A 25,977-nucleotide genomic window follows, 5' to 3' on the forward strand; every position below is an offset into this window, starting at 1 on the left:
AATGCAAAGAGCAAAGAGTCTTCTTATCAGAAAAAAAAACTGTTTTGAAAATCTTAAAATATACAAGAAATGTTTATAAAAATGATTTTCTAAAGTTATAAGAAAAAATCTCACAATTCTTCTAATGGAATAGAAGGAGAAATAATAAAGACATATTTAAGGCAGCATCTCTACCCACAGTTTGCATGTATCAGGGGTATTGGAGAGAAACCAAAAATACCAAACTAATCAAACAGAATGGTAATGGGAAAAAATATAATAAAGATTAAGTAAAAAAAATTTTTTTAAAAAGAAATAATAAGCCTAGAAGGTCAGAAATAGACCTCTTAATGCGGGGGTGGGGTGGGGGGAACACCTAACCATGGCAATGAAATATATTCTCTTATCACTTTCTTTCACATTCCCTAACCAGATATGTATCTCTCCTGGAAATTAGTCAAGATATAGTTTTATGCTAAATCTACTATGTTCATTTTTTTTGAGGGGTGGGACAATTTAGCTCACAAAAGCAAGATATTTCATTATTTGGGGGGAAAGAACAGTGGCTTATAACAGTAGTACACAATGAAGTACAGTACACAATGCAGTAATGCAGTACACAATGAAACAGAACACAGACTTCATACTTAAAGCTACAAGATAGGCTGATTCTGGTTAAGTGCCTCATTACATAGTTCTTGATGGAATACATCAAATGCTCTTCCTGTACTAGTTGGACTCTATATTCACAGGGACACAACTTAATGAGGATAACTACAGAGGTGGCAAAATGATTTAAGTATTCACAGTGATTAAAATATTCATTCCCAAGATAAAATATTATTAAATTCATGTAAAATCTCAAATGAAAATACATCTTCCAGCAAGATATTCAATGCTTTCCATATAAAGTACAAGCAAAATCTTCTCTAAAAGAGTTGAAAAAGATGGTCAGCCACAAAACGCTGGAAAACAAAAATGTTCCAAAGAACACTGAAAAAAGCCAAAACTCCTTGCCCTTCTACATCTCACCTCCAAATAAAAGTATGAAAATTTATGAACTCCAGAAGCCCATATAATCCTTTATATCTCTAAGCTCTCACATAGCTTAGCAGCATCAAAATCTGTGTACACTGTGCTGTACACAATACTGAAATGAGATATTGCCATTATCTTAACTGGGAAGATTCTACCTCTTGTCTTCAGTTTTGAACCACAGAAGGGAATTCAATGTGTTCCAAAATACCAGAATGGAACTTTCCTGCTCAGAAATAAGAGATTTTTAATTCATTGGTGGCATTATTCTAAAACAGTTTGTTTTGTCCATTTAACTTGAAGAATGCAAACCACTTAACTATGTACACGAGTTATGCAACAATGTCAACTCATTCTAACCATTGGACCTAAAGACTATGAACCAACCCTTAACTATTTCCATGTCTTTATACAGAAAACCAAAATCATTATAACCGATGAGAAATTATAACATCTTGAAATTGTCCAGCATTGTTAAGTACCAACAGACTCAACAGAAATAAATTTTAAAATGATCAGCATATATGCCTTCCTCTATGCATCCTTTCTGAATATTGAAAATACAGAAATTCTATCCATAGACAAGAAAAAATAAATAAAAGGCATCTAAATCAGAAAGGAGGAAGTAAAAGCCTTATTATTTGTAGATGACATGATACTACATATAAAAAGCCCTTGACTCCACCAAAAAAATATTAAAGCTAATAATGAATTTAGTAAAGATGCCTGGTACAGAATCAATATACAGAAATCTGTTTCATTTCTAAGCACCAATAGTAAACAATCAAAAGGAAAAATTAAGAAAGCAATCACACTTTCAATTGCATTAAAAAACATAACTACCTAGGAATAATTCTAACCAAGTAAATAAAAGACCTATATTCTGAAAACTTTAACACACTGGAGGAATTCAAAGAGATACAAATAAATTGAAGACCCTGGCCGGTATGGTTCAGTTGGTTGGAGCATCATCACTTCCACTGAAAAGTCACAGGTTTGATTCCTAGTCAGAGCACATACCTAGGTTGCAGGTTCCATCCCCAGTTGGACAGCCTCTCAGAAGCAACCAATCGATGCTTCTCTCTTATATCGATGTGTGTGTGTGTGTTTCCCTCCCCCCTTTCTAAAAGCAATGAAAAAAATGTCCTTAGGTGAGGATTTAAATGAATGAATGAATGAATGAATGAATGAATGAATGAAAGGTTATATCTTACTCATGGTTGGAAAGATTAATATTGTTAAAGTGTCCTTACTACCTAAAGCAATATACAGATTCAATACAATCCTTATCAAAACACCAATGGCTTTTTCTCAGAATTAGAACAAACAACCCTAAAATGTATATAGCCCTGACTGGTGTGGCTCAGTGGGTTGGATGTCATGCAGCAAACCAAAAGGTTGCTGGTTCAATGCGAGGTCAGGGCACATGCCTGGGTTAAGGGTCATGTCGTGTGTTGGGGTCATGTGAGAGGCCACCAATAGATGTTTCTCTTGCATATCAATGTGCCTTTCCCTCTCTTTCTACCTCCCTTCTACTCTCTAAAAAAGAGTAAATAAAATCTTTTTTAAAAGAAGCACTAAGATGTACATGGAACCACAAAAGACGCCACATAGCCAAACAAATCTTGAGAAAAAACAAAGTGTGAGGTATTATGCTCCCTGATATCAAACTGTATTGCAAAGCTACAATAATTAAAAAGTATGGTACCGGCATAAAAATAAATACATAGCTCAATGGAACAGAACAAAGAACCCAGAAATAAATCTTCATGTACAAGGTTAATTAACAACAAAAGAAAACAAGGATATAAAATGGGATAAAGAGAGTCTCTTCAGTAAGTGGTGTTGGGAAAACTGAAAGACGCATGAGAAAAAAGAAACTAGACCACTTCCTTATACCGTATACAAGAATAAACTCAAAATGGATTAAAGACTCAAATGTAGGACCTGGAACCAAAAAACTACTAAAGAAAACATAAGCAGTGAACTCTTTGACATCAGTATTAGCAGTATCTTTTTGCATATGTCTCCTAAGGCAAAGACAACAACAACAAAAAACAAATGGGATTACATCATACAAAAAGTCTTTTCACAGTGAAGTAAACCATCATCAAAACAAAAAGACAACAAATGATATGGGATTAAAATCCATAGTACTCAAAGAACTCATACAACTTAAAACCTTAGTTAATTAATTAATTTAATTAAAAATAGGCAGAGAACCTGGATAGATACTTCTCCCAGGAGGACATACTGATGGCCAATAGGCATCAACAAATAAGGTTATATCCATTTGCCTCACAGCACTGACATTTAATAGTGTGAAAAAAATGGAAAAAGTATAAATGTCCAACAATAAAAAATTATTAATAAATTATTGTGGATTCTATAAATGAAATATTTTGCATTAAAGATGTTTTCTAACATGCCTGGATAGGAGTTACATAAATTTTTGAAGAAAATTCAAGTTTGGTAACGGTGAGCCCCAAGCACATTGATGTATTATAGAAAATTATATACCTTAAACCTGTATCATTTTGTTAACTAATATCACCCAAATAAATTCAATTAAAAGGAAAAATTTTTTTAATAAAATTCACATCATGGGAAATCTCTAGATATGAACAAAATGTAGAAATAATCAGGATGCAACAACTAGGTAACACAGTACGCTTCCCAACTCCACGCGCACACATACTCCCTAACATCTAATACTGACTGTCACTGAGTTTGGGGATCATGAATTATTTAACTTTGTTCTATTCTTTTAGTTTTCCCAATTTTGTTTTTTTACAATGACAGATACATGTCATGTGAAACAAAAAGTCAGCACAGTAGTTGTGATTCATTAGCAATGAGCATCTCAACCCTCGTCCAGCATGCCTCCTTCTGCTGCAGAGGCTGGAAGGCCTAGTCTCCACAGCAGATAAAGGATCTGAGTGAAATTTACATTCTGCCAACTTGGATTCAATAGTCTAAGATTTTAATAATGGTTGTAAAATGAAATTTTCTTAGCCTGCTGGTACTGGCAAGCATAGCTATGGAGATAAGAATTTTCTAAGGCATATCTGGGTTCAGCTCCTAGCTTCGCAGAGGTGACAATAGGTAAGGTGGACACACCTGGAGACAGAGTGCTAGAGTTTAACATCCAGAGGCATGTGGGAAGATCCCAGGCCCCGGGCCCTGCAGTGCCACCTTCTTGCCTGGGCAGTCCGGATGTATTAATAACATATTGTTCAGAAAATCCTTGAGCCTCAGCCTAGGGACGGATCTACAAGCCTTTTCAATGATTTTCTGAGAAACAAATTCTTAGTATTACCTCCTTTTATGTTTAAAATGGCTACTACTGTGGTTCTGTTTGCTACATCTGAAGCTGAACCAAACACCCAAGAAGTTAAATGAGTTAAAAAGGAAACAATGACTAATCCTCAATGATTTCTGACCCACTATCCTTCAATTATGTTAAAGCCTTTTCAAAAAGTAATGAACATTTTTAATTGCCAATTAGAATGATTTATATATTTGTGAATATTCATAAAAATTAGGTCTATTCTGAATACAAGTTAAATGTCATGAAATTATTCATATTCTGCTTCTTTGCACAGTCTACTGTGTGATAAACCATTCTAAAATTTCAGTGAGAAAATACTTCAAATTGCCATCACACATGAAACAAAATTTTTTGGAAGAACTACCCTTACAGTTATACCCTTAATCCATAAATAAATAAATAAATAAGAGGCACTGTCCTGGTAGATGCTTCTCAGTTTAAATTTGTGTATTACATAATTTTTTCTTGAACTTCTGCAAAGAAATACAAAACCAAGTTAAAAGAAATATTTAAAAGACATTCTCACATAGATAAAACAAATAAAGTTCAGGCTACATTTAATATTAATATGTGATTAGTATAGTTCCACATTTCTCAATATATACTCTCGCTCTACATATATGATGTATTGTGCTAACATTGAAAAATGTTTATTAATTCACTCAACAGTTGTTTACCAAGCATTTATTCTACATGTTCAGAAATGAAAAAGACAAAACACAAGTTAAAGATTATAACAGCACAAGATAAGTGTCCTGTATAAATATATGACAAAGAGCACTAACAAACAGATTGGAAAAAATGAACTAAATAGATTTTAAACATTAGGTCATAGACTAAAATAAATTAGGTCAAAATAGAAAATTTTATTTTCTAGACTACTTTATTTTCTAGCACATTTCCATTTTAGAGGGAGATACAATTATCAATTAGTACTTAGAATAAATGACCATGAAGTCCACTTTCATCCTTGAAACTCCATAATGCTCTACTTTCTTTTATGTATCTTATGAGCCAATAAGAGTATCTGCTTATAAGCGTGTAAAACATCCCTATAAAAACATGGAAAAAGCTAACAAGGGGCTTACCCATGAAGAAAAACGGATAGGACTGGAGACAAGGTATGTACTTCACATGTACACACTTTATATCAAAAAGATTTTTAATCATACGAATATACTATCTATCCAAACATGGATAAATAAATGTACACCATAGATAGCATAAATTTTATGAAAAAATTCAAGGGCAATATAAAATAGAAAGTTCTCCAAACTCTGAGGTGAAAGTCAGTAAGCACACACACAAAGGACTACTGTGAAGATACTAAGACACAAAACAGAAGTGGTTACCTTTCTGTCACAGGGCTTAGGGCTACCAGCAGTACTTTGCTTGAGGAAGCCAGCTGTTGTTGACCAGCGTGTGGGGTTTTTTCGTGAAGGTTCTTCAGAGGAAAAATTACTGTCACTGACAGAAGTTGAGAGGCCAATTAAAGCTGGGTCGCTGCTTCGTCGGACATGAAGAGGCATATCTACAAATACAAAAATGCATTATGTTTTTGAAAAAAGATAACTAATGTCAGAAAACTGTATGTTAGGATACAACTGGTTAAATCCCAAGGATTAAAGAAGAGAATAACAACTTAGGATGGGTCAGCATTCTAAACAGACATTCCATTAGTTCCTTAGAAACACTTTACGGCAAAAGAAATGTGGTGTGTAAGGGACGACCTGCTCTGAGTGAGACTGCATGGACCTGAAGATGTGCTTCACCACTTGTCCCTGTGTGCTTCTGAGCAAGCTGCCTAACCAGCCTCAGTCTGTAGTGTATTCGTAGGCAAATGGCAATAAAACAGTAAGTACTTTTTTCATAAGGGTGCTGTGAGGACTAAACAAAATAAAATGCTTAAAAGTGCTGAACACATAGTGTGCACTCAATGGAGAGTATCAATAACCATTACTGCCATTATTATCCTAATATTTCTAAATAAAATAGCATATATATTCAAAAACATAAAGAATAAATCTAAGCCATGAAACAAACTTCATCCAAGTTTTAATCGTATCTGCTGGATTAAAAATACAGAATTTAGCCCTCACTGGTGTGGCTCAGTGGGTTGGGTGTCATCCTGCAAACCAAAAGATCACCATTTTGATTCCAAGGCAAATGCCTGGGTTGCAGGCCAGGTCCCCGGCTCGGGGTGTGCAAGGGGCAACTCATGATGTTCTCTCACACATCAATGTTTCTCTCCTTCTCCTTCTCCCTCCCTTTCCCTCTCTCTAAAAATAAATACATGAAATCTTTTTCTTAGTACAGAATCTAAACAGTGTTTGGCTAGATTATTAAAGAATTCTATTGAATAAATTTTTCTTTTGCTCAAATAAAGCATTATCAGACTGTAAAGCACAAACATATTTCATGTCCTTAAGATTTAAAAAACTTGAAAGTAATATGTTAATAATCAGGTAGTATCTGGCATATATACACGTACAAATGACATGAAAGAGAGTGTTTTAATAACTGCATTCATATGAGGGGAGTTTACAATTACTGTAATAAAATCAGTAACACACTCGGGCTAACATTTGTATCAGTATCGCTGAGAACATTTTGGTAGATATAGTAGTCATTGTTATAGTAGAGAAGAAATAGAGAAAAATAAAAGCACATGAGTTTCTAACATTGAAAATCAGACCCAAAAGCCCCACTCATCAACTGAGCGAAATCACTCAAAATCACGTTACAAAAAAAAATAGATTGAATTGTGCTGATTCTGTTCAAAAATCAGGATGTAAGTTAAATATTTATAAAAAGGCACTAACAAAGCAGCTTTAACCTTGTACCACACTCATCATTTACTCTATGAGAAACACTTTTAGAACACTAATGCATTGGTCAATGGCGTGAACGCACAGAGATCCCTGAGGGTGCGAAACTGAAGACAGACCATTCACATGTCCTGCAGGTTATAGTTACATCATTATCAATCCAATAATAGTCTCAAAGATGTTAAAACAAATTACAAATGATCAGAGAAAACAGAGGCATTTAGTTATTTTGAATAACTAATTCAAATAAAAACTAAATCAAATAACATTTTGATTGGTTTAAAATTTCTTCTTAGTTTTATGACTGCACAAAAATCATAAGGCATTTTTAGCCAGTTTATACACATACACAAACACACACACACAAACACATATGAACGCCCAACACACACACGTAAGTAATGAAATTGAACCAATGATTTAACTTGGAGAAATCTAAAACTTCTTGTTTTAATGAGTCCCACATTAGTCACGGTGAAGAAACATGCGACTCCACTAAGCTGAAGGCCAGGGAGATTACAAGAGGGGCACAAAGACGATTTTCTGGCCAGAACGTCAGGCTCCTGGGTCAGGGCTCAGTCACTACCCAAATTGTGAAATTAGTTCTATTATTCGACAATTCACTGGAAAACAAACTTTATTTCTAGCTACTTTCAGATATAAATATTAGTCCCAATTTTGTAAAAGGGACAACTTTTATTGATTTCAAAGTATAATTATATACACTGAGAAATCATATATTGGTTTTAAATAACAGCATCATTTAATATAAGTGAATTAAAGAAATATTACATTAGCTATACATAATAAAACAACAGGCATCCCAATTTCAGAAATGTTAAAATAGGAGAAATTGGAAAAAAACAAACAAAAAACACCTACTGGTTAAATAGAAGAAATAAAATGTGTAAGATAAAAAGAATGCCCCAGAGAAGAAGGGTCTAGACCAGGCCATCTCAAATTTTCATATCAGGATCCATTCATACCCTGAAAACTGAGGACCCCACAAGCTTTTGTTTATGTGGCGTATAGCTAAGAACAGTTACCATATTAGAAGTGAAAATTTTAGAAATTTAAATATTTACTAATTCATTTTTAAGTTAATAGTAACATCTTTTACATGTTAACATGAAGAACAGAATTACATGGAAATTCTACTTTACAAAAGAGCAAATTTAGAAGGAGTGTAGCACTGTTTTACATTTTGATTAATAGAAGACATCTGGGTTCTCATCTCTGCTTCTGGATGCAATCTACTACAACATGACAAGTATTTTTTAAAATCTCCAGAAATATTTAGCTAGAAGAGAAAATAGTATTTTAATCTTTCTAGATAATTGTGAATATTCTTTTTTGATATCACATCAAAACTTGACAACTGAATTTCCCAAAGGTTAGCCGCAATATGAAATGTAAACTTTTCATTCTGTTAGGTTAAAATCTACTTGTCTGTGTTAAACTTGGAATGGATCTTGAACGCATGAAAAACATGTAACAGTTATTTGGAATATGAAGGGGACCCCAAAATAATATTTATTTATGAAAATTTGAGCATTTACTCTTACAGGTTTAAATTCAGTCACCTTCAAAGTACTCTGCATTTGATGCAATACATCTATCAAGACTTTTTCTCCCACTGCTCAAAATATTTTTGAACTTGTCAATTGCGATGCTGTTTAGTGCTTCTGCCAATTTTTTGTTTCACCTCTCCCGCATTGGCAAAACATGTCCCTTATAGGACTTTCTTCATCCACAGAAGCAAAAAAAAAAGTCTCTTGGAGTGAGATTGAGTGTTAGGGAACGTGGGGCATGGGGGTCATGACGTTTTTAGTCAAAAACTGCTGAACACTCAAAGTGGTGTGAGCAGGTGAGTTTGTAAATCCCCCATCATGAAATGGGCAAACATGTTGAAAGTGTCTTCAAAAAAAAAATTCACTAAAGCCTAATGCAGCCTCTCACAACGCCAGTTAGTACACTGATACAGATGGGTTCCTAGAACACTCACCTACTGGGGGGAAGCCTGTACTACAAGGGGCCCGCCCTCCAGAAGATTAATTCCAAATGTTGATATATTTCTTCATATCTGAAAACCAAATATGTATGTGAACACCACTACCAATTCCATCAGAAAACTCATTAAGCATTGGGAAGTTGTGATGCTCACAACAGAATATAAGTTTTCCAAAATCTAATTTTGACTAGAAAGCTTAATGTTTGTCTTTGGCAACAAATACTGCCGGGTGTTTGCCTTATAGTGACAGTCTCACTTCATTCATTTTCTAGAAACTCTTCCAGATACCAAACGCTCAACTGCCAAAGTTTTTTCTGTCCTTTTTCAAATATAGGTGGTATTCCATTACAAAATGTGTATTTCAGATTACAACTCAAGCTGTCACATAAAAGTTTCCTGAAGACAACCACTGATCTTCAATATGTACGAGTGCTTTTGCCTACCTCCCATTTTGTCACTTAAAATATTAATTTGTGTACTCGAGGGTCAGGAATTAATAAAAGTAATCATTTTTGCTACTTAACCAAGGACAGCAGATAAAAACAGCTTTAAAAAAGAACTGTGCATGTGCTCAGTGAAGAACACATTTGGTGCCAGTGCCTTGCTACACAGTAAGGGGCCTGCATTTTACCCTTTGGTGCCTGGGTCTCATTAATGCAGATGGCAACCCAGCAAACAACACAAAATATATCATAGTAACCCCATAAAAATCATTTGCCATCACTCTTTCATAAAATGGTCTTAGTGACTCCCAAGGACCCACAGACCACACATGAAGAACCACTCGGCTGGAGTTGCGATCCTGGCACATTGGGTGGGTCACCTCTGCAGACCTCAGTCTCCTGATCTACACAACCAAAGGCTGCACTGATGGAGTCACAATATCTTTTCATGCTAAAACAAACACGTGTGATTCCACATAAGTTAATATGCTCCTAAACCAGTGGTCACTCACCAAACTTCATCACAGGAGAACTAACAACAATTTATGAAAAATGAACATAAAAATGATGATAAAATCGTTCCAAAGTCTTACCAGCAACCATTATCATGTGCCCCAGAACAGGTTAAGGATTACAAAGAACACATGAGAAGGAAAATACACCAGAACTGTAGGTAATGGTGTGGAAGTAGCCACAAATGGCATGACACGATGAGCCTGATTCCAGAGAACAACAACATAAACATTGGGCCTTAATCAACAAAATGAATTATGAAAACCAACTACCTGGTACACCTGAAAGATTTCTCACCTTGCACTGTCCTGATGATACATATTCCACATAAAGAATGCAAACTGTCTTGGCTTCAGAGGAGTAATGTGTGAATGCAGCCTTTTCCTCTATGATTTACTCATGTTTCTGGGGCCCACAGTGCACTTCAGCATTACTCGTAATCTGATATAATTTGTGTTGTTACAGCAATTGAAACTAATAGGAGCTTCTCATTTAAGGTAATTTGGCCATTATTAGCATAATTTCTCATCCTTAACTTTAAGAAAATCAATGCTTTTAAAAACATAATGATAAAACTTTCCTTCTTGCGATTTATTTAACATATAGATTTTCAAAGTAAATCCTCTGAACTATTACAAAGAAAATTTGAAGATGAGGCTCTTCAATAATTGAGCTGCTGGCTGAGGCACACAGGCACACAGGCACTGGTGCGAGCCTGCTGATCCAGGATGGTGGGGAGACTCACGTGTGTGCGCCTTTTGAAGAGCGGAGACAACAGCAACAGACCCTCACCACAGGATGTAAAATTCTCTCTGGCACTAGTTCACTGTAAATATTGATATGTTTCTCCAGGTAGGATATCCTTTCAATAAGTGGCAAATGGCCAATCTAATAATGAATTACAGCAAAAACTAAAATATACAGGGTCTGACAGAATAAGGCCTGCTTGAGTGTGGTTAGTAGGGTAATAACATGGGTATAATAATTTATAGGTCTAATTTGAACATTTCACCTAAAATGTCATGTGGTGTGCTTGAGTGTGATATTGTTATGTTACAGAATTACATGCTTATGATTTTGTAATAAGATTTTATAATAAAAAGGGGCGTTATTTGTGCTGGACCCTGCATATATTTTTAACTGTTAAATATCCCACCCCTACTCCTAATCAGCTTTCCCATTGCTTTTCTTCTTTCATTCTTCTAGTGATTTCTAAATCATTTAACCACCCATGGTAATGAACAAATCTTTCCCAAGAAGAGAGGCTTAAGCTGATAAGGTATTTAGTCAAATATAAAAATAATATGCAGTGACACATGTTCTATTAGAACTTACGATACAAACAGCATAGGTACTTTGACACAAATGAAGAATGCCTCCCCAAACTTTGGGGCAATTATTCATTTCCAAAGACACATCTCACAATGAGGAGAACCAAGTTATTAACACATGCCAGAGATAAAAACCTGTCATCAAAATTGCAAAATCGACCTTCCCATATATATCGTTCCTTTTTGCACAGGTACTTAACAAACAGTATTTCACTTACCAAGGTAAAATCCTTGATGGAAATTTGTGGAAAGCAAGGAAGAAAATAAGTTTCTAAAAAAAGCAAATGACTCATGAAGAGGATATAAAATAAATTTTATCACCCTGCTTCAATTATTTTATGTGTAAGCAATAAATAATACTGTAGTTGGAAGTTTCCTAGAGATAAACTAAAATGTCTCATTTACAGATGAGTGCACTAAGGACCAGACAGGCAGTTTAAGGGCTGGGTCACAGGTCACACTGCCCACGACCCAGCTGTAAATGGAGTGCTTGTTAACAGACGCCCTGCCCTTGCAATTTGGATTTGACCACACTGCTGTCTGGGAAGAGCTAAAATGTGTCAAATCTACAATATGCTTACACTTCACTAGAGATAACAGGTGATTTCTTGGGCAGGTTGAGTTTAAAACAATTCTATATATAACAGGATATCTTCAGTGATTCTGTTGAATCTTAAGACACTTAAGAGGGAAAAGAAAGTCAAGGGGAAAATACATTTGTGATACTTTAATGTCATATGAATGTTTCCAAAGAAAAACCGAGAACTTTTCTGATGAATATTGAACTTATAACACAATAATTCTCATTATGAAACTGTAACCCCCCTGATCAAAAGCCTCCCAAATACTCATATGAGTACAGGGAAAGGTGGGGAAATCTGAATGAGTCTGGTGAGTTGTGGCAATGGTAATACACTGTCGGGATAGAATACTACAGTTTTTCAAAACCTTATCATTGAGTAAAATGTAAGAGGAAGAGCTCTGTAGTATTTCTAACAACTGTATATAATTCTACGATGATCTCAATTAAAAAATAAATAAATAAATGACCACCCAAAGAGTTAAACAAAAAATCCCAGAGGAGTCAATGTCAATGCCTCCGGCACTCAGAACAGAATGGTATTAAGCTGTTTCTTGTAACAGTCTTCTCCTGACCAAGCACAACATCTACACACTCCGTGTGTACCCTGTCCACGATCCACTCTGCCAGCTCTCTCAATGTGCCCCACAATAGGACAACTCTACACCTTCCCAACAGCAACAGACTGGCCAGGATCTGCCCTCCATGCCACCTACAACCTTCATTGTACAGTGTCCTATGCCCTATGGGTTTTCCTCAAATGGTACCAATTCCCCAAATTTGTCAGCTCCAATATTAGTGTCCTAGCAACAAACAGTTGGCTAATACAGAAAGGGGTATTTGAGGAAACTCTAATGGAAGGACTGTTTATAAATATATAGCAGGATTAAGAAAGGGCAGCAAAGCAAGAAGTGAGGCCTTTGCCACCCCCAGGGCAAGGAGAGCTATGGCTGTGGTTTGCAGGGACACAGCTACCAGCAAACCACAGCCAGGCAAAGAAGGGCCCAGAAGTGAGTCCTGCCTTTGCTTTCTTCCCACTCTCCATCATTGTCCTGCAGGTGCACCCCCAGGGCTAAGTCAGGAACAAGCAGGAGGGCACGGAGCCTGGCTGATGCCTTATGGGCAACCGGCCCTGACCACACAGGGACAAATGGAGAGTGGGTCTGGAGGAGCACATGGTATCTGCATAGCTCAGGATGCTAGTGAAATTCCTGTTCCTTTCTCCCACTCACTTCATTTCTACTGCTAATAGCATCAGCCAGTCATTAAACTGGAGGACAAGTATTTACTCACTGTAATTCATTGTCACCACTCTCTCTCCGTCCCTGCACACACACACACAGACCAAGCAGGAACTAATATTTAGAAGCTGGTTAAAATGCATCAGTCAAGAACAAAAAACTTGCCAATTATGAAAGATTCAATTCAGGACTTCTATCTTGTCATCCCTGGAAGGTAGAAAACAGTTGTTAAGGTGTTTAAGAAATAGGCTGTAGAGGTGAAAAGCCATTCAATTTTTTCTTCCTGTGTCCTGGAGGAGTAGGTAGGACCAGGCTTGAGGAAGTTGTGTAAATGACCACCTGCTTATAAAAATAGGAATCAGCTACTGAATCCCCTACAGAAAACCATACTGGCCCCAAATCCTCTGTTAACACTGGTACAGCTCAGGGGAAATGGTCAGAACCCTGAGCACCTACCAGGACCCACCAGGCAGTGTTCAGGCCGCCCCCCAGCAGAGCCAGCGGTGTTACACACCGGTGACCTTTCCCTTCTCACTCATGTCGGTTCCCTTTTTTGTTTGCTCATGGCAGGTATGACATATGGTATCAACAGACACTTGTTGAACATCTACTAGACACTACGAATATTCTAGAGATTTTTAAAACATAATGACTATGGGGCTAAGGTGTCTTTGAGGGTCACTTATTGTCCAAAAACCCTTCCAAATCCATCTCACACTGAGCATTCAAAAGGGCAAGTACTCTAACACACCACCACCTGCCCAGAGATGAGCTCAGGACAGAGTTTTTTTTAATGTTAGTAAAAGAAAGAGGAGGACGGTAAGAAGAGCAATAAATATAAGGTACCCAGATGAAAATCAGTACAGGTGGATGAAACAAACCATCAGAACAGCTGGCACTAGACATTCTTTGGGAGAATATGGTGGGAATTTTTTTGGTTTGTTTTTGTACTTTCAGAAAAATGCCTTAATGAGCAATGAGGGGACTGAAGTTGAGAATGTGAGAATGTGAACTGTAAAGAAACAATGGAAGGAAAAAGAACAAGGCAGAGTGAGAGCATGCACTTGGGAGCCTGTGAGCAAGCAAGAGCTAGCTACGCTATTTTCCTTTAGAAATGAACAAAATATCTGGAAATGAGAAAGAACAAAAAAGTCGGGGGGTTCTATATTATTGCCATTGATAATATTTTTCTATCCAGAAGTATGTTGAGCAGTATATGTGTCACTTATGTCCATGTGGCCAAGAGCCCCTACAGAGCATAATGCCCACGAGGGGAAAGATGACATCCATCTCCCTCGCTTTTGACCCTCCTGGCCCTGCGCAGTGCCGGGAAGAGCGGGTACAATGGATTACCACGATCCACTGCCGTCCTGCTCTACAAAGTCACGGCAAAGCCTGAATTTCAGCCAACACTGAACACCACTGCTCTGAAAGGAAGGACAAGGTTACGTTAGAGACTCTGGTCACGGTATTTCCATCAACTGGTCAATACATAACTGTGTATATGGGTTTCTGGTGAAAGACACCTTATTCAATAGAGATTGTTGATCTATTAACATTAAACTCACGGCCAACAGAACTAAAACTCATGCCTGAATGAAGCTTATCCAACATTTTCTCCATAAGGCACATCACAGACTTGTTGTGCTTAAGTGACCAAAACAACATTTTATGTTCAGGGTTCATTTTAAAGCAAATACAAAAATATAAAAACCATGGTACCAAATGGACCACGAAGAGGATACTGTTTACAACGGGAGCGCTGGGACAAAAGGCAGAGTGGCCTGTGCTCACCTTCAGCTAGGAACAGCACAATGGCCATTCAGTATCTGTGGGAACCTCCACAAACAGTGACTGGTTCAACTGCACCTCCCTCGACAGCTGTTTGTTGAATGAGTAACTGACTCATAAATCTTTAAAAGAGAACCACTACTTCCTCCTCCAGGTACCTCTCCAGATACTGGTTCTCTTGTTGTTGTTGTTTCTCCTCCTTTTTTAATAAGCAATTTTTTAGAAAGCAGAGTTGGCTGCTTATCTGTCCCTAATTTTTTAACCTACTATTATTTAGATCCCCCCGTACTAGTCCACTAATGCAGCTTTTGTTGAAGAGAACCATAAACCTCCTCCTCTTTAACAAGGGATATTTCTGAGCACCCAGCCCCCAGGGATCTCAAGTGTGCAGCACAGGTCTGACTTCTGCTCTGGGGGAGTCTGCAGTGTCCTCAGGGAGGCAAACAAATTACCCAGCCCTTTACGGTATGACCAAGGTGCTTCAGAAGCACAGAGCACTACCTGAACCCTCAACGGAGCACCTTCTAAAGAGCATCAGCAGAGACTTCACGAGAGAAGGGACAGCTAAATTTTCTCTCTTGTCCCTTCACACTCATTGTGTCTCCTCTCAGAAAGTCTCTGAACACCTCCGCATGGGCAAGGTGCTCCTTTTACAGCCTGCCTTCCTGTCATTCCATCTGCCACACTGCCATCATATGTGTTAGGATCGGCCTCCCAATAACATATAGTCCTAGAGGACGATACTGCATTTTCACTGCCAAAGTCTCAGAGGGGAAGCACTTCATAAACAAACATCTGTGACCCACAACATGAATGAGTAAGACATCAAAACTAAAGCTTTTGATGTTTGTTTTTGGTTTTAGTTTGGGGTAGTGATGATGACATTTGGCCAATGGAATGGGGAGGGAAAAAGAGATTCAGGAAGAGAAAACTGCCAGGGCAAAGGCCAGACACTTAAATTCTTAAAGGGACTGCAAGAAATTCAGTATGGCTATAGTGTAGTGTTAGTTATTACTGGAGAAAAATGAAAGGGGGAGAGGTGAACCAACATAGGGTCCTTTCAGTCAGAGACTCTCAAAGTTTAACTTGTACACAGTGCACCAGAGGATCTTGGTGAGACGAGCCTACAGGTCGTGGGGTCACGGAAGACTTCAAGTCCTGCACTTCTCATGTCCCAGTGACAATCGCGCTGCTGCACTGACCATCCACACTTGAAGACTCTGAGAGCAAGGCTATGCTATGCTAAGAAGTCTTCAGCCGTGCTAAAGATAGCTAAAACAAAATAATAATTTAGTCTTACTATTTCATGAACTCTCATCAGCTCAGTTTATTTTCTCCCTCCATCTGGGCCCTCTCCAGTTCATACTCAAGAAAATAACTGCAACACTTCTCCTAAACCACAAATCAAATGTCATGACTCGAAACTCTTGGTCTGGTCAGGTCACCGTACCTCAGATTAAGCCCTGGAACTTACCCTCTGCAGCCTGAGCAACACCCTCTGTGCTCAGACGCAGCTAAAATGGTCTGAGGTAACCGGACCACAGACTCCTCCAGGCCTTTCTCCTTTACTCGCCATTGCCAGGCCCTCTGTGCAGCTCTCTGAGCAGCCTGGAGGGGACTGCCTTCTCTAAGGAGTCCAAGAGGTTCAGATAGTGAAAGTGATGGCATGCCTTATGTTAACTTCACTGATTAGAACTGGTGCTCTCTACTCTGTCTCCATAATTAATTTTAGAGATTCCACTCCTAGTTCCCACCCGAGCAAATGGCATTTAGAAAATATTTGTTCAAGTGTTGTTGCAAAAATAAAAAACACAAGTGAATGTGACAACCTAACTATCTCTATCCTGTTCAAATTGACTGTCTCAGGTATCATAAGGGCAATCTTTACAGCAAAGAAGAAACAATTACAGATATTGATGTCCAGAGAAATTTAAAGACAGTATTTCTGCTGGGAAAAGCTAAAAAAAAAAAAACATGCTGCTTCACATACTGGTGATAAACTTTCTGGCCAGGAATCCCAATACTTCATTATTTATTTGACTATTAACTTCACACAATTGTCCTTCATACAGTGTTTACTTGCCTGTAAGAATACTTGAGTACAAGCAATTCTAAATTAATATTCCACATATAATTTTACATGTATAGCTAGACCAAATCCTTCATGTCACTTTCACTTTACAAAAGTCATTCATTCAAAACAAATATCTACTGACACATACTATGTGCTCAGAATTCTTGTTGCTAACAGTAAATAATCCTCAAGTGATTTTGCACTGAAGTGATGAGAGAAAGACAATGGATAAACAAGTACACAGAGACTGTATCACACGGTGATCACTCTGAAGAAAAATAAAGGACCCGGGCTGCTGAGAGTCGAAGAGATGCTATTTTATATTGGGGAAGTATAACAGAAGCACTTCAAAAAGCATTCAAATTTTTCATTATCCACTTTTCTGTCTTGAGTGTTCCAGTTTAAACTCCTTCCTTACCTCAGAGCTCTGTACATACTGGATATTAATAAAGCCATTTGGCACCAACTGGTTGCTCGAAGGCATCAATAAGACTTCACGAATCTGAGACATATGGCTACATGTCTGTTTCTACTAGCTTCAAAATGCAAAGATCTTTCATAGCTAATCTAATCAAATCCATTCATTCTTTTTAAGCAACAAGTAATGTAAAAGTACACACATCTTGATCGTTTATAATAAACCACTGAAGTCTGTAATGACTAACACTCATGAACATTTACTATGGGTCATGCATATGCTAAGAACCTCAATGAATTAATTGATCATACTCTCAGAACCAGTCCATGAAATAGGTTATATTAGCCTTCCTATATTATAGGTAGGGAACCTGATGTTACAGGGGCAAAATATCATGGCTAAAGTTAACCTATTAGTAATTGGTGGAGACAAAGTCCAAGCCTTCAATAGTCAGGCCACAGAGAACATGCTCTTCTGTTGTGAGTGTGGAACCCTAAAACGCCAACTTAAAGGCAGGGACTCAGGCTTATCTGCAGCCTTCTCACCGACATCTGCCATCATGGTCATCTCATTGTAAAAGAGCAGGCACTGCCTAGTAGCTACACTCACTCACACTGACCCTGACTGAGCTGGAGGGACAGTCTCTGCCACTTCGCCAATGACTCATCTGTTGCCTACATGTTTACAATCATGTTCCATGGGTAAAAAGAAATTGTTTAAGTCATGCAAAAATTAAGAATGAGACAAGTTCCCTTTAGCTAAGACTGGCAAACAAATAAGGCTTTTAACCTCACCCTAACTTATTATTAGGGGTTCTGGCAGAAGGACTGAGAAATGGCATACTAAAGGAGAAAGGGAACTCATGGAGTATGTGCATAAAACTAAATGCTTCTGTATAGGGAACATTTATTTGGTTAACAGAAATGTGCTGGATATAGGGTTCAATCTGTATTTTCATACAGTATGACACTTCAATCTTGTAAAATAGCCTATGTTTTCACCAAAAGAGTCTTTTCAATCAAATACTTAGTCAATTTAGGATATTAACACCTGGCATATACTAAACACTAAATAAGGGCTCTCTCTCAACTACACCCCTCCTATATTTGGCGTTAACGAAAGCTCAGAAACCCAGATCAATACCTAAGATCTTCCCATCCCCACCTTGCACTTGTGCCTACACTTGAGTCATATCAGTGGTTCTAACTCTGCACTCATCATTAAAATATTTTGTGAAATGCTACTTTCCAGGCTCCCACCCAGAAATACTGAAAAATGGGTAAAGGATAAGAGGCCCAGGCATTATTTTTATAAACTGTCCAGGCAATTTAAATGTGCAGCCAAGATTGGGTATCATTGCTCTAGTCCCAAGAGCTTGCCTATCAATCCTAAAAGATCCTATTAAAAATGCAGACTACGATTCACTTTAGGTCCAGGATGGGGCCTCAGATTCTGCATTCTAACAAGTCCCCAGGGAATGCCTTGGAGTAGCAAGGGCTCCTTCCGTGCTGTGACGTACTGTAGCCTCTATCCATGCTGGCTATTTAAATCCAGTTCCTCAGTCACCTCTGCCTCATTTCAAGGACTCAGCAGCTACATGGACTTAGTGGCTACCACAGTGTGCAAGCATACATACCTCTGAAATTTTTAATGCAATGAAGAGTTCTATAGAAAGCCAAATGTGGCTGAAGAAAAATATGATGAGATAGTCATTAATTCTATAGTATCAGTTTTATTAACTTTTAATCACTAATAAGATCTAAGGCAGATCTACTGCTTTTGTCTCAACTTTAATTTTAAAATGTTATACAAAAGAATAGTTTTTCAGCTTATCAGCATTTTCTAAGACCTCACTAGAGGTTTTATGTAATATTTTATGTTTATATTTGCACATTGTGGGAATCATGTGTGTCTACAATTTCCCAAAGAAGTACACAAATCTAACATAAGAACTTTTTAATTAAAGTGCTATATTTGGAACTAACCCAGTGTCACAGTTCATATCCTACTGTATATCTATACACAAAACAAAAAATTCCAATAATAATCAAGGGAGACAAATTCTCTGTTTTTAAACTGTTTTAAGAAAACCAAACAACTATTTGGCCACTTTTTGAAGAAATAAAGCACTTAAATATAGATAAAACATTTTGAATATTTAAGAAGCACTTTCACAACTAGAAAACCAAGAACTTTACCCATAACTCTGAGAGTCTGACAACCAAGAAAGCAGAACTCAATGCAATAGTAGTTTCCTAGGCAACAAGCACAGCCAGTAGAAAAAAAAAAAAAAGAAGCATTTATAGTAGGCTTGAAAAATAATTTTAATTGTCAAAATGTCACAAAGACAACAATATTGAAAATCATTTCAGTAAAAATGATTCAAAGCAAAATGCCATTTTCATTATGGCAAACAAGTTATGGAAAAATAGAAAAATTAGATTCCCTTCCTTGGCTCTGAATTAAGTAGTGATACTCATCAATCTTGTTTGATTTTACAAAATTTATCTACATTAGTATAGATTTCTAATATGCCTCCTTAGTTTTCTCTGCAAATATGACCATACATTGATTCAACATACAGAAGCAGGGAGTCACCAGGCTGATGAGGCATTCTCTGTTACAAAGACAAGCTCCTATGTCCTTAGGTCTCAGTTCCAACAGTAAACCACACATTTCAAAGCACAGATTAAAATAGCACAGGGGGGGGGGGGGAAATGGGACAACTGTAATAGCATAATCAATAAATATATTTAAAAAATAATAAAAAATAAAAATAAAAATAAAATAAAAACTAGAGATAAAGTAAAAAAATAAAATAAAATAGAATAAAATAGCACTGTGCTGTCCACATTCTCATGTGACTTCAGTTTCCTCATCTGTCACAAGAAAAGTTTGAATTCAATCTCAAATACCTTTCTGACTCTAACAGCTTTTGATTTTTAGAAATAAATATAGAAGGGCTGTTTTGTCTAAAACATTGCTTATAAATACTATATTCTAAACTACTTTAAAACTTTTTCTTTATAAGTCCTATACTCTCTCTCTCCCTCTCCTTCCCTTCCCTTACCCCCCCTCTAAAAATAATATTTTTCAATTGCTCCATGTACCTCACAATTGGAATTTTCTGTAGTAACTACCTATTGTATTTGCTTGATTCCACTGTCTTTTAACAATTCAAAAAGAAAATGTGACTTGTCCTCACACAGGATTTCTAAAGCCAGTTCATTCTATTTCACGAAAACAGATTAAGTTTTTGGGAATTTTTGAGAACGGGTTGTTAAATAGTCATTATTCAAATTAAATAATATAAACTTACAATTAAACAAATTATATTAAAAACAAAGACAATACTCAAAACAATTCACTCCCCAATTATTTTACTGCATTTTATTAGTATCTATGCTCATGATGCATTTATTACATCTGTCTGGTGGAAATGCGATATAATGGTGTGTACAATGTATCGCTCGCTAACTATATTCAGTGACATGACACTGGAAACACCAAATTGGCCACTGTGAGAATATTTACACCATAGAAATGAGCAAATGCTACAAACCAGGTCTTTTCTGGTTTTCAGAGACTCAGTTGTTTAACATTTATGAGTACCCCAGTAGATCCAGAGAACCCAGACAAACTCCCTCTTCTCCCAGAATCATCAAATAAAAATGTATGAAGCGCTAGAGGCCACATAACAAGTCTATGGAATCAAGACAGACCTACCGGTGAAATGGTTACTTATTCGAAGGAGTAAGTCCAGGTTAGCCAGGTAGGCAATAAGGACAGAGAAGAAGCTTACCACACAAGGGAAAACAGTGTTTAGAGCTAGGCAGGCCTGACACCCATCCAAGAAAATCATTCAAGGGAGCTAGTTGTTATAGGATAGAAAAAGATGAGGCCGAGAAGACCCAACAAAAAGATAGTTCTTGCAAACCTTAACAAATACACTAATATTCTCAGCTGTATTAAAAAATATTGGGAAGGTATTGAAAATTTTTAAGCACTGGGAGTAGAAGGAAGATATCAATTGTCAACCATCTTCTTGCTTTACTGCAGGACAGACTGAAGGGTTGTCCCAAGAGAGGATGCAAAGACCAGCAGCAGACAGGTCCCACACTTTCCTGATAATATAATGCTATTAGCAAAAATGTTTTGAGCATGCAACAGAATTGCATTTTTATTTATCATGTACCAGTTAAATATAGGCTCAATTATACTAATATGAACATCACTAAACTCATACAAGAAATGATAAATTTTAAAAATGAGATAATAAAGATGTATGCACAGTTCGAATGTTGGGTTGGCACACTTCAGTGATTGTGCATCCCATCTCAGAGAGCACCAATGGTGCCAGCCTCAGAAAATGAAATGGAGGATGCAAAGGCAAGAGGACTTGGTGAGGACTGAGGGAGCTGGAGCCAGACAGCACTCTCAGGTCAAGCAAGCTCAAGACACACCACACTAGGAAAAACATACCCAAAACTCAGCAACCCTAGATATGACCAAATTCCCTACACTGTGCCTACTAAAGGCATCATATTGATTTGACACAATTTTCTGGCCACTCAATTCCACCAGATGCAGATATAAAATGTTAAGCTCAATAACTAAGATGCCATTTCTCTTTTACTACTTGAGCCAATATAACAAAATAAAAGCCTTGAAACATTAGTTGCCAGTCATCATGAAATGCCTTGGATTCCTTTGAGGGACACCCCACACAGTGTTAGTGCTATGTCCTGATGCCCTCCTGAAAGCCACGCAAAACTGCTCATCAATGCTTCTGATACACGTCAAGTGTAAGACCTCAACTGCAGTCCCAGTGCCCACAGAAACACTTGTCTGACAGTTACCAAAAAGTTCATCAGAGTCCAAACAACAGAAAATTGGAATTGGCATGAAGAACGGATGTTGATCGGTGTCCTCAGAAAGATTCATCGCAAACAATCAAGTATAGATTCTCTACACTTTCAGACATCACTTAGAAAACGGAAATTAGAGCTCAAGATGCTCCTGATTTTAACTCACTTGTAAGCTTAGCAAAATAAAACCAATGTTCCCAATACTGGGTTTTCGCATTAACAGGACACAACTGCTAAAAGAAATGACTGATTCCAGATGTGGTGTAGGAAATATACAAGATGAGCACAGAACACACTGCCACGGCAGGAAGAAAGGAAGTTACTATCAAAAGCTCTCAGCAGCCCGTTTAGAGAGGTGTCAGGACTACAAATATAAGCAGCGTGCGCAACCACTAGGAATAATAATGCAACAGATTGGAACAATGAGCATGTTAATGTTTATGAGTTAACGACACTGCCTTTAAAAGAGAAAGAGAAAGGAAAAAAAAGAAGAATGTTAACCTAGAAAACTAACTCATTATTCTAAAAACTGGTAAATAAAAAAAAGAGAGTTGGAATTAAGCTCTTGGTTTGTCTTTTTTGCACAAGGGGTTCCTCAGGGTTAGCAAACTAGGTGGTAAGAAATAATTTCTCTTCACAGAAATATTCTAAGCTAATAAATGAAAATATCTACATGTTGCAAACATAAAAAAATACTGAGGCAATGCTCACTAATGCTGCTAATCACAAAAAGAAACAACCGGTCTCTTCACATGTTGTGATGGAACCATACAACACTACTTAGAGATAATATTGTCAAAAATTCAAACTACGATCAAATCAAGACTCTACATCCAATAGCCACCACTTTATAAGAAACATAAGGGACATAAGAAGAACTAGATAGCACAGAGATGGATTCAGCAAAATCCACACAGGAAAACAATCCACTTTCAATTAATAAATTGCACTGTGTTTGTGTGCACTACATATTAAAGAGACATACCAATCAAATGCAACATACAGATTTTCTTTGGATCCTAATTTAAACAAGCCAAACATAAAACCACATTCACAAATCAGAGTAATTTTAAAATATATTACATAGAATTAATTATTATCATTTCTGAACAGGGGTGGACAACATAAAAAATTATCTTTTAGAAATATATACTAAATATTTTCAGAAAAAAAAGGTTAAGGTCTGGAATTTACTTCAAAATAATCCCTTTTGGGAAACTATGTATGAAGCAAGATTGGTCATAAACTGGTAATTGTTAGATATTAAGAGGTGGGTATAGAGTTTCATTATACTATTCCCTTGAGTCTTGTATATGCTTGAAGTTTTTTATAATAAAAAGCAAATGACATGATCTTACAAAGTAGAAAAGTACATATTTATTTTATTTATTTTTTAAAGTATTTTTAATTGATTATGCTATTACAGTTTTCCCAATTTTTCCTCCTTTATCCCCCCTTTCACCCTGCCCCCCCAACCCTTCAGCATCCCCCCGTGTTACTTCATGTCCATGGGTGGTACAGGTAAGTTCTTTGAGTCCTCTGTTTCCTATACCATTTTTTATCTCTCCCCATCTATTTTATGCCTACCAATTATGCTTCTTCTTCCCTGTACCTTCCCCCCTATTCCTCCCTTCCCCCTCCTCACTGAAATCTTTCCATGTGATGATGTCCATTTCTCTGATTCTGTTCCTGTTCTAGTTGTTTGCTTAATTTTTGTTTTCGTTGTTTTTCTTTTAGGTTCATTTGTTGATAGTTCTGAGTTTGTTGTCATTTCACTGTTCATATTTTTGATCTTCTTTTTCTTAGATAAGTCCCTTTAACATTTCATATAATAAGGGCTTGGTGATGATGAACTTCTTTAACTTGACCTTATCTGGGAAGCACTTTATCTGCCCTTCCATTCTAAATGTTAGCTTTGCTGGATAGTCACCTTGGATGAAGGTCCTTGCCTTTCATGACTTCAAATACTTCTTTCCAGTCCCTTCTTGCCTGTAAGGTTTCTTTTGACAAATCAGCTTAAGGTCTTACCTTTGTAGGTAACTGTGTCCTTTTCTCTTGCTGCTTTTAGGATTCTCTCTTTTTCTTTAATCTTGGGTAAATTAATGACGATGGGCCTTGGTGTGTTTCTCCTTCTGTCCAATTTCTTTGGGACTCTGGGCTTCCTGGACTTCCTAGAAGTCTATTTCCTTCGCCCGATTGGGGAAGATTTCCTTAATTATTTGTTCAATAACTTTTCAGTTTCTTGCTGTTGTTCTTCTCCTTCTGAAAACCGCTATAATTCAGATACTGGAATGTTTCAGGTTGTCCCAAAGGTTTATAAGACTCTTTGCTTTTTTGAATTCTTGTTTCTTCATTCTGTTCTGGTTGTTTATTTTTTTCTTTTGTTCCAAATCATTGCTTTGAATCCTGGTTTCCTTCCTGTCACTGTTGGTTCCCTGAATATTTTGCTTTATTTCATTTTGGGTATCTTTCATTTGTTTTTTTCATTTTTCAACCAAGTTCAATCAGATCTGTGAGCATTTTGATTACCAGGGCTTTAAATTCTCCATCAGATAGGTTGGCAATCTCCTCATCACTTAGCTCTCTTTCTGAAGTTTTGCTCTGTTCTTTCATTTGGGCCACATTTCTTTGTCTTGGTATAGCTGATAGGTTGTAAAGGGGTGGGGCCTTCAGTATTCACAGGGGCAGGGCAACCCTCCTTGCTGCACTGTGGTGTTGCCTGTAGAGGAGGGGCCAGAGAGGGAACAATGCAGCTCTCCTGCTCAGCTCTAGCACACTTTCCAATGGATTCTTGTGTGACACTGGGAGTTTCTCCCACCACAGCAACCACCGTAGTCCACAGTCAATTCTGAGGCTCAGTTTCACCTTCAGCCAGCCCTGCCCACCTGGCCCACCACCTCACCTCAGTTTTTCTGAGCCGGCCAGGCCCACTCAGTCCGCCACCTTACCAGTCTGGTTGTTCTTGTTGATTTTTTCTTTAATTTCTTCGTTGTCAGAGTCCCATGCAGTTTGATTTTCTGGTGCTTCTGGTTGTTTATTGATTTTAGACTGGTTATTACTCTCCTTTTGATTGTGCGAGGAAGCGAAGGGTTTCTACCTATGCCTCCATCTGGGCCAGAACTCCCAAAGTAGAAAAGTATAAAGACCAATAAAAATATGCAAGTAATGTTACTAAATAATCGTCTTTTCCCAATAAGAATTAAGTACAATTTTTTTAAAAGGAAAGCTGCCTGATGTTGCAAAGCAGTGAAAATGATTTCTATATTTTCTGTTGAATAAATCTCTTTAGAACAGGGTAGGCTGACTTTATACAATATTCATTCAGAAGAGGTTCAGTTTCACTGAATAGGTTTGCTAAGTCAAGCTTCCTAAAATGCTATTTCTCACAAATTAAATGACTCTTAAGATGTAACATGAAATTTAACAACATGATTAGTCAGTTTATATATGGCATGAATCCCATTTATTTTGATGCACCTTGACTTTGAAAAGGTAACAAATACTACTATAGTCTCATTCCTTTCATTTTTCAGA

At 37.2% G+C, this 25,977-nt stretch overlaps 1 protein-coding gene across 17 annotated transcripts in view; it reads right to left on the reverse strand.

The window, feature by feature from the left end:
- Positions 1-25,977, reverse strand: part of PARD3 (par-3 family cell polarity regulator) — a 715,988-nt gene that overhangs the window by 411,295 nt on the left and 278,716 nt on the right. For all 17 annotated transcript variants that reach the window (XM_053922257.2, XM_053922260.2, XM_053922267.2 and 14 more), the window contains exon 4: positions 5,698-5,876. In XM_053922257.2, the coding sequence (XP_053778232.1) occupies positions 5,698-5,876 (179 nt within the window). The remainder of the gene's footprint in view (positions 1-5,697; positions 5,877-25,977) is intronic.

Source organism: Desmodus rotundus, chromosome 4, assembly GCF_022682495.2.
Source record: "Desmodus rotundus isolate HL8 chromosome 4, HLdesRot8A.1, whole genome shotgun sequence".
Lineage (NCBI taxonomy): Eukaryota > Metazoa > Chordata > Mammalia > Chiroptera > Phyllostomidae > Desmodus > Desmodus rotundus.